Source organism: Podarcis tiliguerta (assembly GCF_965153285.1).
Source record: "Podarcis tiliguerta genome assembly, chromosome: 18".
In the NCBI taxonomy this organism is placed as follows: Eukaryota; Metazoa; Chordata; class Lepidosauria; order Squamata; family Lacertidae; genus Podarcis; species Podarcis tiliguerta.
The window spans coordinates 581,340-595,091 of NC_139551.1; the positions used below are offsets into that span (position 1 = coordinate 581,340).

The 13,752-nt window shown below is 52.0% G+C and overlaps 2 protein-coding genes across 2 annotated transcripts; both read left to right on the forward strand.

Annotated features, from left to right (window-relative positions):
* Positions 1 to 1,123: 1,123 nt before the first annotated feature.
* SAXO5 (stabilizer of axonemal microtubules 5) lies at positions 1,124 to 8,578 on the forward strand. The gene is made up of 8 exons (XM_083421688.1): positions 1,124 to 2,172; positions 3,082 to 3,188; positions 4,158 to 4,252; positions 5,012 to 5,124; positions 5,801 to 5,919; positions 6,019 to 6,205; positions 7,403 to 7,491; positions 8,358 to 8,578. The coding sequence occupies exons 1-8, from the start codon at positions 1,572 to 1,574 to the stop codon at positions 8,559 to 8,561; spliced, it is 1,515 nt and encodes a 504-aa protein (XP_083277814.1). The 5' UTR covers positions 1,124 to 1,571; the 3' UTR covers positions 8,562 to 8,578.
* Positions 8,579 to 10,057: 1,479 nt separating this feature from the next.
* Positions 10,058 to 13,300, forward strand: LOC310668263 (uncharacterized protein; the record flags this gene model as incomplete). Its single annotated transcript, XM_083421286.1, has 4 exons — positions 10,058 to 11,462; positions 11,981 to 12,170; positions 12,334 to 12,484; positions 13,192 to 13,300. Exons 1-4 carry the CDS (start codon positions 11,334 to 11,336, stop codon positions 13,298 to 13,300), a joined length of 579 nt encoding a protein of 192 aa, XP_083277412.1. The 5' UTR covers positions 10,058 to 11,333.
* Between the last annotated feature and the right edge of the window lie 452 nt (positions 13,301 to 13,752).

A 13,752-nucleotide genomic window follows, 5' to 3' on the forward strand; every position in this document is an offset into this window, starting at 1 on the left:
CTGGGACCCCTCTTTACTTTTCATAGCTCTATAGCCTCTCTGCCCCCATTCGACCTCTGGGACCCCTCTTTACTTTTCATAGCTCTATGGTCGAATAGGGCAGAGAGGCTATAGAGCTATGAAAAGTAAAGAGGTGTCTCAGGGGTCGAATTGGGGGGCAGAGAGGCTATAGAGCTATGAAAAGTGTAGAGGTGTCCCAGGGGTCGAATTGGGGGCAGAGAGGCTATAGAGCTATGAAAAGTGTAGAGGTGTCCCAGGGGTCGAATTGGGGGCAGAGGGGCTATAGAGCTATGAAAAGTAAAGAGGTGTCCCAGGGGTCGAATTGGGGGGCAGAGGGGCTATAGAGCTATGAAAAGTAAAGAGGTGTCTCAGGGTCGAATTGGGGGCAGAGAGGCTATAGAGCTATGAAAAGTGTAGAGGGGTCTCAGAGGTCGAATAGGGGCAGAGGGGCCACAGAGCTAGGAAAAGGGTAGAGGGGTTTTAGAGGTAGAATAGGGGCAGTGGGGCCACAGAGCTATGAAAAAGGTAGAGGGGTCTCAGAGGTAGGAACGGCGTAGAGGGGCTACAGAGCTAGGAAAAGGGTAGAGGGGTCTCAGAGGTGGAATAGGGGCAGAAGGGCCACAGAGCTAGGAAAAGGGTAGAGGGGTTTTAGAGGTAGGAACAGGGCACAGGGGCCACAGAGCTAGGAAAAGGGTAGAGGGGTTTTAGAGGTAGAATAGGGGCAGTGGGGCCACAGAGCTAGGAAAAGGGTAGAGGGGCCTCAGAGGTAGGAACAGGGCACAGGGGCCACAGAGCTATGGCAAGGTTAGAGGGGTTTTAGAGGTGGAATAGGGGCAGAGGGGACACAGAGCTAGGAAAAGGGTAGAGGGGTTTTAGAGGTGGAATAGGGGCAGAGGGGCCACAGAGCTAGGAAAAGGGTAGAGGGGTTTTAGAGGTAGAATAGGGGCACAGGGGCCACAGAGCTATGGAAAGGTTAGAGGGGTCTCAGAGGTAGGAAAGGGGTAGAGGGGCCACAGAGCTAGGAAAAGGGTAGAAGGGTCTCAGAGGTAGCAAAGTGGCAGAGGGGCCACAGAGCTCTACCCCATTCCTACCTCTGAGACTCCTCTGACCCTTTCATAGCTCTTTCATAGGTTAAATCAATAGATTAAAATCAATAGATTAAATTAAATCAATAGATTAAATCAACCGATGGATTAAACCCTTCGCTATTTCCACTCCGCCAACCCCTAAAAGAAAGGCTCCATCCGGGTGACCCCCGTTTCTTCCCTATGACCTCACCATTTCCCCCTATGACCTCACCACCCTTCCTATGACCTCACAATCCAGGAAGCCATATTCCGCCCTGGGACGCCTTTAAGCCCTTGGAAAACCCTTGCAAAACACGGCTTCTTACGTGCCCCAAAGAGCGCTTTTAAAGGGGGTGTCGTACCCCACGTTTTAATAAAGCAATGCATATAGGGAATGTGGAAGATTTGGGGGCGCACCAGAGCTTGTGAACCCAAATCGACGGTGGCCGGACGCCGGGTTCCGATTTCCCACAGACCCCTGGCACATTTACGCACTCCGAGAAGATGGTGCCCCTTTGCTGGTGCCCGGGGGACACCCGGACGGCGCCCCCCAACCCAGGCCGTGTCACGGAGGTCCGCAAGGTGCCCAGGGCCCCCTCTCGCCTGGCCAGCACCCATTTCCTGCAAGCCTCGCACTTCCAGCTGGGCAGCGACCGTCGCCCAGAAGGTGCCAGCCTGATCTCGCCCTACCGCATCGACTACCCGCCGCGGTGGGGCAGCTTCCGCAGCCAGGCCATCCGGCCCCCCAAGTGCGCGGGGGTCCTGAACCAGGACATGGAGCCCTCGGCCTGGGATACCCGCTCGGAGACCTACCTCTCCTACCCACCCCGGGGGCTAGAGGCGAAGGTGCCCGCCCGGCCGCCCTCGCCCCACCTGCAAATGCATAGAGACCCTCGCCAGGGCACCGGCACCTCAGTCACCAGGGACAGCTACCCCTACCCGCCCCCCCTGCCCCGCGACGCCCCCCAGCGGGTGGACAAGTGGGACGACAGCGTGCCCAGCGGGGACAAGGACAAGCAGCCGCTGCCCGCCTCGCTCTACCAGGAATCGTACCCCAGCCACGGGAGGACGGAGCCGGCCCAAAAGGCGCCCAGTCAGCACCTGGGTGCGTTGGCACGGGGGGCACCCGGTGCTTTGGGGTGCCCGGGGGGGAGCCGGGGAGAAGCACCAACGGTGGGTGGGTGGCTGGGTTTGGGGACGAGGGGTTGGAAAGGCCTTCTGTCCGAGTTCGCCCGCGGAACTGCCTGCCACTGGATGCCAACTTGGATGCCTTTAGAATCGGGGGAAATTCGGGGAGGAGACAGGTCTCCCCCCGATCGAACCCAAATCAACAGAAGCCGTCCCAGAGTCTGATCCCCATTTGGGCTCCCCAAAGCCTCTGTGTGGAACCCCCAAAATGGGCCTGTTCAGGACCGAAAAACAGAAGGAAAGGCTGAGGGCTCCTGGGTGCGAATCCTGCTCACTCTCGCTGGACTGGGTGAGCCACTGGGCTGGTCTTCTGGAGAGCCAGGGCAGCGTCGCAGTTGGAGAGACGGGTTCGAATCCCGACGCACTCCCACGGGACGCAGGGACGGTCGCCAACTGGGATGCCTTTAGAACTGGGGGAAATTCGGGGAGGAGACAGACCCCCTTTAGAATTAGGAGACATTCGATGCTTCTCTCAGGAAGGGTGAGGGCTCTTGGGTTTGAATCTCGCTCACTCCTGGAAGACATGATCAATACAAAACCCTTTGGTTCTTCCAACGGCGTTTTAAGAGTTCACTTCACGTTAAACGGCTTTTAACTGAGATCAGTTGTCTATTTTAAAGCCATTTTTAACAAGAATTCCGGCTTCCGAAAGCCACCCAAGGTGGACTGCCTCCGTCCATGGAAGCTCTGCTTATGAACCACAAGGCAATTTTTAATTTATAAATTTGATATAATGACTTTAAACATCTTTTAAAAGCTCCTTTCGTTTCCCCCAAATGCCCTCGCTTCCACGTATGACGAAAACCGTCTCCTTCTTCCTTGGCAGGAGGAAAGTCTCCCCTGAGGGGGCACGGCTGCCACGATTTCGGGACCACGTACCAGACTTACTACACGGGGCAATGGGCGCCCCCTGCCGAAAAGCACTTCGACGAGGTAAAGCCTCCGGGACCCTGAAAAAACCTGCTGCCCCGGGCAGCGTGGGGTAGTGGTTAGGGTGCTGGGAGGCCTGGGTTCGAATTCCCACTTGGTGGCGATCCAATTTGGCGTCCCTGGAGGTGGGGAAATGGGGCTATAGCTCACAGAATTGTAGAGTTCAAAGGGGTCCCAAAGGTCCTATGGTCCAGCCCCTGCAAGGCCAGAATCGGATACGTGAATAGGGCAGAAAACGAGGCTTTTCGTCTCAGGGTTGCGGGTGCGAGTTCCACGCCGCTGGGCAAAAGATTCCTGGTAAGGCTAAGACCCTCCCTGCCTGCGGACTGTCTCTCCAGAGTGGCGCATGCTCTGGTTCTCTCCTGCCTGAACTACTGCCATGCGCTCTCCGTGGGGCTGCCTTGGAAGGTGACCGGGAAACTGCAACTAATCCAGAATGCGGCGGCCAGACTGGGGACTGGGAGTGAAGACCACATAACACTGGTCCTGAAAGACCTACATTGGCTCCCAGGATGTTTCCGAGCACAATTCAAAGTGTTGGTGCTGACCTTGAAAGCCCTAACCGGCCTCGCCCCAGTAGACCTGAAGGAGCGTCTCCACCCCGGACACCGGGGTCCCTCTCCCAAGGGCCTTCTGGCGGTTCCCTCCCTGCGAGAAGCGAGGAGACAGGGACCCAGGCAGAGGGCCTTCTCGGTGGTGGCTCCCGCCCTGTGGAACACCCTCCCATCAGCTGTCAAAGAGATAAACAACTATCTGACATTCAGAAGACATCTGAAGGCAGCTCTGTTCAGGGAGGTTTTTAATATCTAACGCTGTACAGTTTTTAACACTTGATTGGGAGCCGCCCAGAGTGGCTGGGAAACTCAGCCAGATGGGCGGGGTATAAATAATAAATTATTATTATTATTATTATTATTATTATTATGCTATGAAAACACACCCTGAAGGCACTCTGCATGCTCTCCGTTGCAGAATCTGGTGTCGGTCGTCTTCGGAGACCCCCGCTGCCACCAGATGCTGACGGAGCAAAAGCGGGCGTACACCCCCAAGGAATTTGGCAGCCAGCGGTAAGGACGGACCTCCAGACTTCAGGTTTCCAAATTTCCGATTTGCCGCTGTGAAAACGGGCGGTGTAACCGTTGCATATGGAAACCGTTCTGGTCGCCTCTCCTCAAAACGGAGTTGGAAAAGGACCAACGGGGGGGGGGGGGACCCAGAGTCCTTTCTGTTGAGGATAATTCAGACGGAAATTCCCAGGTGTCAAAAAAGGTTATTTTTAATGTATTTTTAATCTTTTGTTTGTTGCCAGATGGGCAGGGTGTAAATTATTATTATTATTAAGGGTATTGATATCGATAACTTACTAATACCCCGCCCATCTGGTCAGGCCTCCCCAGCCACTCTGGGCGGCTTCCAACAGGATAATAAAAGCACAATAAAACATCAAACATTAAAAACCTCCCTAAACAGGGCTGCCTTCTTATGTCTTCCAATGCCAAGGCTGCGGGTTCAATTTATGTATGGGATAGCTGCCTATTCAGGGTTGGTCTAGATGCCCCTCAGGGTCCCTTTGAACTCTACGGTGGGCAGGATTTTTAAGATGTATTTATTCCCCCTACATTGGTTTTAATGTATATCAGGGGGGGGGGGTCTGTTTGTAAGTTGCATTGCGCAGCCCTGGGCGAGATAAAGCGGCAAAATACTAATAATTAAAAATAATTACTATTATTTTAATTTTTATTATTCTATTTAAAAACCAAAAAAAACAGGAAAATGATGTGCTGATCCGATGTTCTCTTTCCTCCCTGCCGATCTCTCACCCACAGCTATGACCCAGAGAGCGCAGCCGCCCAGGTCCGCCTGACGAATATTCGGCCCGGAGACGGAAGGCAAGACTTTACCACCGTCATGTCTGAAGCGTATCCCTGGAGGGACCCAGGTCAGGAGAACCGGGTTCAAGTCCGGACACCCCCATCGCTATTCCCTCCGCACCCCCAAGCTGTTTCTTCTGGCCCTTTGCTTTTTAACATACGTCAAAGAGGGGGTTGGAACTCTGTACATGCTCAGGAACCGCTTAGCCGCAATAATTTTCCCCAGAGCAGCTTAAAAATAAAACAGGCCCTGGCCATTGGAAAGCCATAATAATAATAATAATAATAATAATAATAATAATATATCTATAACCCACTCGTTTATACCCTGGCCCTTGGAAAGCTATCATCATCATTTATTTATTTATACCCCACCCGTCTGGCTGGGTTTCCCCAGCCGGTTTCCAGCAAAATATTAAAACACAATAATTCACCAAATATTAAAAGCTTCGCTAAACATGACACAAAAGGAAAGGGGATCGGGGCGGGAGAAGGAAAAACAAAAACCCCACGCCTGATTTTTTCTAATCATATCAAAATAGTTTAAACCCAGTCAAGGCAATGCTTTCATTGCCGACACAGACGGCTTACTCTATATTTGTTATAATTCCTCATAGCAATCCCGCCTGATCACTGCAATGAAAAGCTTCCCTATACAAGGCACGAAAGGAAAGGGGATCGGGGCGGGAGAAGGAAAAACAAAAACCCTGCGCCTGATTGTTTCTTCCGTCGGGATGTCCCTAGGACCTTTGCAGATCATCACGGCGAGGAAGAATGAGTCCTCCATTCTCCGCGGAGATCGGGACCCCGAGAGGAACAGGCAAAACGCTACCACCACCATCCACCGCCACTACTACAGAGAGGTAGCAAAATCCCCGGGGGTCCCTGGCCCCCCGTGACACAGGGATCCTTTTGCCCGGCGCGAGACTCGAACCCACGACTCGTGTGTCTTCTCTGCCCAGCCGAACCAGGAGGAGCCGGCGTCCCGGGAGGACCCCAAACCCCGGAAAGATTTGACTTTGGGCGACAACCGCTATGCCTACTTCTGCACCACGCAACACGAGGACTATCGCCCGCCCCCCGAGACCCACAAGTTGGACGTGAACAAGTGGAAGATTATGAAGAGCAACATCCCTTTCAACTATCCCGGTAATAATGGGGTTTTGGGGGGCCGGAAAACGCAGTTTCCCAAACCCAGGGTGGGTGTCTCATTCGGATAGGCAGAGAGAAGCCTCAGCAATCAGGAGAGGCGTTTTCTTTTTATCAATTTATTATCTTTGTTGTTGTTGAGTCATTTAGTCATGTCTGCCTCTTCGTGGCCCCCTGGACCAGAGCACGCCAGGCCCTCCTGTCTTCCACTGCCTCCTGCAGTTTGGCCAAACTCATGTTTGTAGCTTCGAGAACACTGTCCCACCATCTTGTCCTCTGTCGTCCCCTTCTCCTTGTGCCCTCCATCTTTCCCAACATCAGGTCTTTTCCAGGGAGTCTTCTCTTCTCCTGAGGTGGCCAAAGTCTTGGAGCCTCAGCTTCAGGATCTGTCCTTCCAGTGAGCACTCAGGGCTGATTTCCTTCCGAATGGAGAGGTTTGATCTTCTTGCAGTCCATGGGACTCTCAAGAGTCTCCTCCAGCACCAGAATTCAAAAGCATCCATTCTTCGGCGATCAGCCTTCTTGATGGTCCAGCTCTCACTTCCATACATCACTCCTGGGAAAACCAGAGCTTTAACTATACAGTGGTACCTCGGGTTACATACGCTTCAGGTTACAGCCTCCACTAACCCAGACATATTACCTCGGGTTAATAACTTTGCTTCAGGATGAGAACAGAAATCGTGCAGTGGCAGCAGCAGGCCCCATTAGCTAAAGTGGTGCTTCAGGTTAAGAACAGTTTCAGGTTAAGAACGGACCTCCGGAATGAATTAAGTACCCAACCCGAGGTACCACTGTGCAGACCTTTGTTGGCAAGGTGATGTCTCTGCTTTTTAAGATGCTGTCTAGGTTTGCCATCGCCTTTCTCCCAAGGAGCAGGTGTCTTTTAATTTCGTGGCTGCTGTCACCATCTGCAGTGATCATGGAGCCCAAGAAAGGAAAATCTCCCACTGCCTCCATTTCTTCCCCTTCTATTTGCCAGGAGGTGATGGGGAAGTCCCAGTCCCTCTCTATTCTGCCTTGGTCAGACCACACCTGGGATACTGGGTTATTTGTGGGGCATAGGAATCCATTCATTTATTTCCCCCAAAATATAGCCCGGCCCCCCACAAGGTCTGAGGGCTGGTGGACCGGCCCCCTGCTGAAAAAGTCTGGTGACCCCTGTATTATCTCCTCTTTTTTCTCCCTCTCTCGCAGCGCCCGAGGGCCTCACCACCAGCACCCAGGACATGCTGGTTCCTTACCACCAGGCGAAGTGTCAGGTTCCTGAGGAGGAGCTACAGAAGGTCAGGAAGCATCTTAGGCCAGGCCAGCCAGGGTGCCAACTCAAACTGTGAGGACTAGCACCCTAGATGGGCTGTTGGCCCTGTTAACGGAAAACTCCGAGGGCTCCCTTGGACAAAAACAAAGACACTAACCAGGATAACTCGGAGCAAAACAGCAGCCTGTAGGCTTGGCCTTTATTGATCTGTCGCAACAGGGTGCGCCCCTCACTTGCAGGAGAGAGGAGGGACCCAGAAAAAATGGTGTGCAAGGCCTTATATGGACTTTTGAAATTGCCACCCTGTAGATCAAGACCACCCCCAGAAACATCATGCATACATCACAGAAAGGAGGGGTTGAGGGAGGAGTTGTGGTGGTAACCTGAGTGTCCTGTCACCTGGCTGGTTCCCCCTTTCCCCCTCCCCATGAATACTTTCCAGGTGACAGAGGGGAGTTTGTAGTTTCCTGCCCCCAGAGGGAAGAGCTGATTATTGTCCTTTGTTCCAGTCTGTGCTGAATCCACTCCCATATGCAAGTTCTTTGTGACCTTGATGGTCTTCTGTCTGGGACCATCAGGGTTGGCATAGCAACTGGGCAGGGCTCCTGTGAATTTGCTGGAATGTTCAAGGGATTATGGCTGCCCTGTTTTGTAGTCCCCATTTTGTAGTCCTTCCTTCATGGAGTAAAATAAAAGTGGAACGGTGCAGATCCGATGTATGGTTGATTTTCTATGAATTTACAACAGAAGTGTAGCGTATGTAGTGTGTGAGTGTGTGTGAAGTTTGTACAAACTGAATGATTGGGGGGGGGGGGGTTCCTGCAACAGCCCGAACAAGCAAGCTCTCTCCATTCCTGCTTTAAGTTCCTTCTCTCTCTCTCTCCTTCCCAGATCAAGTATTCCCACCTGGTCCACCCCTGGAAGGACCGGCGCTGGTTCAGCACGGAGCAGAAAGACGCCTACACCAACAAGTATGGGGGCCCCATCACCCTGGTGGTGGGGGACAACCAGAGAAGCAGCCTCCCCCTGGGCACCTTGCCGAATTATTCCCTCCGGAAGAAAATCACCCCTGCAAACATCTGCCTGGCCGAATAAACCCTATATCTCTATTTTGCCTTTGGGCCACCTCAATTCATTTGTTTTCGGCCTCGCTGCTGCCGTTCAGAGCCAGCTCTACTGTTAGGCAAGGTGGGTGGGATATTTTGAGTGCTCACATCCAGGGCCGGATTGAGGTTTGATGCGGCCCTCAGCTCCTGAAGGTAACGGGGCCCTTTCTATGTCCAGCTGTCCTTTGTCAACAACAAATTGCCGCTGTTTTTTGTGTTGAATATATGGTAATTTATGGACCAAATAGGTATTTAAAGCCATTTGCACATGTTGCCCTGCAACCAGTCCTTGCAGAATATGTGTTGAATATATGCTGTATGGTCACTTATGGTTTTCCCAGTCGTGATGTGTGGAAGTGAGAGCTGGACCATAAAGAAGGCTGATCGCCGAAGAATGGATGCTTTTGAATTCTGGTGCTGGAGGAGACTCTTGAGAGTCCCATGGACTGCAAGAAGATCAAACCTATCCATTCTGAAGGAAATCAGCCCTGAGTGCTCACTGGAAGGACAGATCCTGAAGCTGAGGCTCCAAGACTTTGGTCACCTCAGGAGAAGAGAAGACTCCCTGGAAAAGACCCTGATGCTGGGAAAGATGGAGGGCACAAGGAGAAGGGGATGACAGAGGATGAGATGGTGGGACAGTGTTCTCGAAGCTACCAGCATGAGTTTGACCAAACTGTGGGAGGCAGTGGAAGACAGGAGGGCCTGGCGTGCTCTGGTCCAGGGGGTCACCAAGAGTCGGACACCACTAAACAACAACAACAACAAATGACTTCCCCTGATCTGGACACTAGACCTCTGCGGATGCAGCCTAGAATAGCATTCGGTTTTTTCACACTGCATCACACGGTGGGCACGCGTTCAGCTTGTGGTCCACCCAGACCCCTCAATCCTTTCCACGTGTCCTGCTAGTGAGCCAGGTGTCCCCACCCAACATTTGCACATCTGCTTCTTCCTGCCTAAGTGCGGGACCTGACCTTTGTCCCTGAGGGAACTCGCTTGGTTCGTTTGCACCCAGTTCTCCAATCTGTTAAGGTCATTTCAGAGAATAGGTAAAGGGACCCCTGACCATTAGATCCAGTTGTGGCCAACTCTGGGGTTGCGGCGCTCATCTCGCTTTATTGGCTGAGGGAGCCAGCGTACAGCTTCCGGTTCATGTGGCCAGGAGGACTAAGCCGCTTCTGGTGAACCAGAGCAGCGCACGGAAACGCTGTTTACCTTCCCGCCGGAGCGGTACCTATTTATCTACTTGACGTGCTTTCGAACTGCTAGGTTGGCAGGAGCAGGGACCGAGCAACGGGAGCTCACCCCGTCATTGCATGGATTCAAACCGCCGACCTTATGATCGGCAAGCCCTAGGCTCTGTGGTTTAACCCACAGCACCACCCGCGTCCCATTTCACAGAATAGTGTTAGCCTATTTCTCTGCAGCGTCACACGGTGGTCCACCAAGGTTACGACCCAAGAAGTCCTCTTAATCTTAGGTGTTTGGCATCATTGAGACACAGGGAAGTGTGTGAGACCCTGAGTGCATAATACCAAGACGCTGAGGTCCTGTTCCCACGTGCTTCTAGGAAACTCCTTCTATTCCCCAGCCCCCGAAACTCTCCACCGCATCCCCAGGGCTGAAACCCGACCCCTGGCTTCTGTTCCCCGGCAGCAGGGAAGGGGGCGACCCCTTGTCCTTTCTCGCCTTCGTTTTTCCCCTTCCTTCTCCCCCAAACCCCGGAGCCACAAATTCTCCTCCTGCGCAAAAACGCGCCTCCGCCGAACCCGGCCCCGTGGCAAGGGCGGGCATCGCAGGGAAGGAATGTGAAAACCCGATGTTCCCTCGGTCTGTGTGCCCCCCCCCTTCCGCCTCCTTCCGCACGTCCCAGGGCTTATTTTCGCCCCGCCAGCCGCTCCTGCAGCTGGGAGATAAGGGCGCTGCCAATTTTTTTGAGAAAGTTTCCTCTTCCTCTAAACCGCCTCTCCTCTGCCGCTGCCAACGTCGCAGCAGCTGAGCTGATGTCAGGGCGAGGGGCCCAGAGAAGAGTGCGTAAAGTTGAAGGAGACCCCGCGTGGTCATCCATCCCAACCCCTTGCAATGCAGGATTATTATTTTTTGCCCAGTGCTGGACTCGAACCCACAACCCCGAGATTCAGAGTCTCGTGCTCTACCGACTGAGGATGCCCACCCCACCCACAAGAGCGTTTTGCGGGAGGGATGTAAGAGGAAATTCAGCCCCGGATTCGAGTGGCAGAAACGAGTTTTTTTAAATTTTAAAAAGCGCCTTCGTTTTCTTGTTATATTTGCCGTCAATTGGGTTCCTTTCAATGCTTTGGCTCTGAGCGCCCGCCCCCTTTTGTAGATCCACAAAAAACCCACGGCTGTGCCAAAGGGAAACCCCGCCACAAAGGGATCAGGATTCGAACTCAGGGCCCCCTCCTGCCTTGCGCTTTGCAGCAGCTGGCCCCCCGGAGCCGCCTCTCTGGCTCCTGTAGTTTGAAGACGCTCCCTTGAAGGAGGAGGAGGAGGGCTTTGGAAAGGGAAGGGGGGGCAGAGGGAGGGGTCTTGGCAAAGGTATTTCCCTCTCCTTGCCTGTCGCTGTCAGTTCAGCCCGGGCGCTGTCCGAGGGCGCAGGAGTTGGAGCCCAGTTTGCCCCAAAGCAGCAGCAGCTGCTGCCCCAGAATTTGCCCCTTTCTGAGTGTTTCTGCCAGCTTCCAGCCAGGCACCGTGCCCGCGGGGCTCCCTGGCGAGAGGGGCACCCCCTTTTTTTGCCATGCACCCCTTCACCCGGGTGAGGGGCTTCGCGGTGCAGTTGGATGGCCACCCCGGCGGTGGCACCGTCTACCGGGGCGGAGAGGTCCTCTCCGGGCAGGTAGTACTGGACGTCGCCAAGAGGGTCAAGGTGAGAGAATGCTGGAAATTATTTTTATTTTAAAAACCCTGAAGTTATGCTATTGGGATGTACAGGAGTTGATGGGTTTATAGAGTAAAAAAAGACAGGCAAAATAAATTATGGAACTATGCAGGAGAAATGAGATAACTTGAACCCCGAGGAAGAAAGAGGACTTTGTGTTGTGTTGTTGTGTTGTGTTGTTTTGTTGTGTTGTTGTGTTGTGTTGTTTTAAAAGGGCAAATGTTTAATGCGTGTTTCTTAAGCTTTGCCTATAAATTTCCACATCAGTGTAACTTTCAAAAGTCGCTTGTAAGAAGGTGAAGGAGGTTTTGAAACTGGACAAGGTTTTATAGACCTGCAGGAACAGGCATAAAACAGTGGGAAGTGGTGCAAAAAAACCATAGTTTTAAAATTGCTTTATGATGTGCGTTTTTTGGTTCTGTGATGATTTTGTCTTGTTTTTTCTTTTCGTTTCTCTTATTTTTGGAAAATTAATAAAATGTCAACCACAACAAAACAACGAAAAGGTGAGAGCGCTGGCCGTCTGCGCCCGTGGCCTGGCCACTGCCCACTGGCTGGAGGGCAAGAGCGTTGGCATGAACACCATCTACAGCGACTACACCGCCTTCCAGACTTACCTGAGAAGGAAGACACACCTGATCCCAGGTAAGAGGGCAGGAGAGCAGGCTTGGCACTGCCGTCATGGGTGCCACGCAGGTGTGCACGGTCCTGGCGCAGAAATCTGTGGGTGCCACGCGGGGTGCCTGTCCCTGGTGCAGAAATTTGTGGGTGCCACGAAGTGTGCAGGGCCCTGGCACAGAAATCTGGGTGCCATGAGGGGCACAGGCCCCTGGCACAGAAATCTGTGGGTGCCACGCAGGGTGCAGGGCCCTGGCGCAGAAATTTGTGGGTGCCAAGAAGTGTGCAGGGCCCTGGCACAGAAATCTGGGTGCCATGATTGGCACAGGCCCCTGGCGCAGAAATCTGTGGGTGCCACGCAGGGTGCAGGGCCCTGGCGCAGAAATTTGCAGGTGTGCGGCCTCTTCGTGGGGAATTTGGCAAGAGCTCGGGCACCTATATAATTTGAGAGGGGTTCCGGCACTCGCAACCCAGCAGATCTCCGTCTCCTTGCTCTTTTGGGGGGATATTTTATTATTATTTTTATTATAATTGTTATTCGTTTTCAATTACAATCCAGTCATCGCCTTGTTATGACAATTCACAGCGGTTCACAACACGCTAAAACACCAGATAAAACAATCTGGACCCAAACGATCCGGAAGAAAGTCGAGTATAAAATGCACATTCAAAGCAACAAAATTAACAGGAAACTAAAACCTTCCAAATAAAACATTGCAAAGGAGGTCAGCTGCAGGTTGCACATTTGATGCGGCGAAGGGAACAAACATCGTAAAGATTTCAAAAGAAAACATTGGAAGTGAAATATGCAATATATATTGGCAGTTTCATTTCCAGTTCCCTTGCTCAGGATCTCGCGAGGGTGGAATTTGGCCTTTTCGCAGCTGCCAGGCCCATTTCCAGGCAGCAGCATCTATTTCCCCCCCAGAAACCCTTCTGGGGATCACAGAGACGCTGTTTACTCAGCAACACTCGAACACAGAGCCGGCTCAGTAAACGCCGAAGCTCCTCGCCGCTGCTTGGATCCGGCACGACTCGGCTGATAACTGCTTGACGACGCTTCCTGGTGCGAAATTGCTCGGCATATTTGCCCATTTAGGCGGGCCCATATGGCCCACCCTGACCGGCAGCAGCTGCCCAAGCTCAGGGAGAGACATAGAATCATAGAATTGGGGGGGGACATAGAAATCTCCTTTCTTGAAGCTTGAAGCCAGGGGTCCCATCAGTGCCAGATTTACGTATAAGCTAAACTAGCTCTAGCTTAGGGTCCCACTCTCTTGGGGGGGGGGGGCAAAAAAATTGAAGGAAAAAAACCTGGGTGTACATTTCCAAAATATTATTTTTCTATCTATCCTCTATCTATCTATCTATCTATCTATCTATCTATCTATCTATCTATATCTTTCTATCTATCTACAGTATCTATTATCTATCTATCATCTATCTACAGTATCTATCTCTATCTATCATCTATCTATCTACAGTATCTATTATCTATCTATCATCTATCTATATCTATATCTATATCTATATCTATATCTATATCTATATCTATATCTATATCTATATCTATATCTATATCTATCTATCATCTGTCTATCTATCTATATCTATCTATTATCTATCTATCTACAGTATCTATTATCTATCTATCTATCTA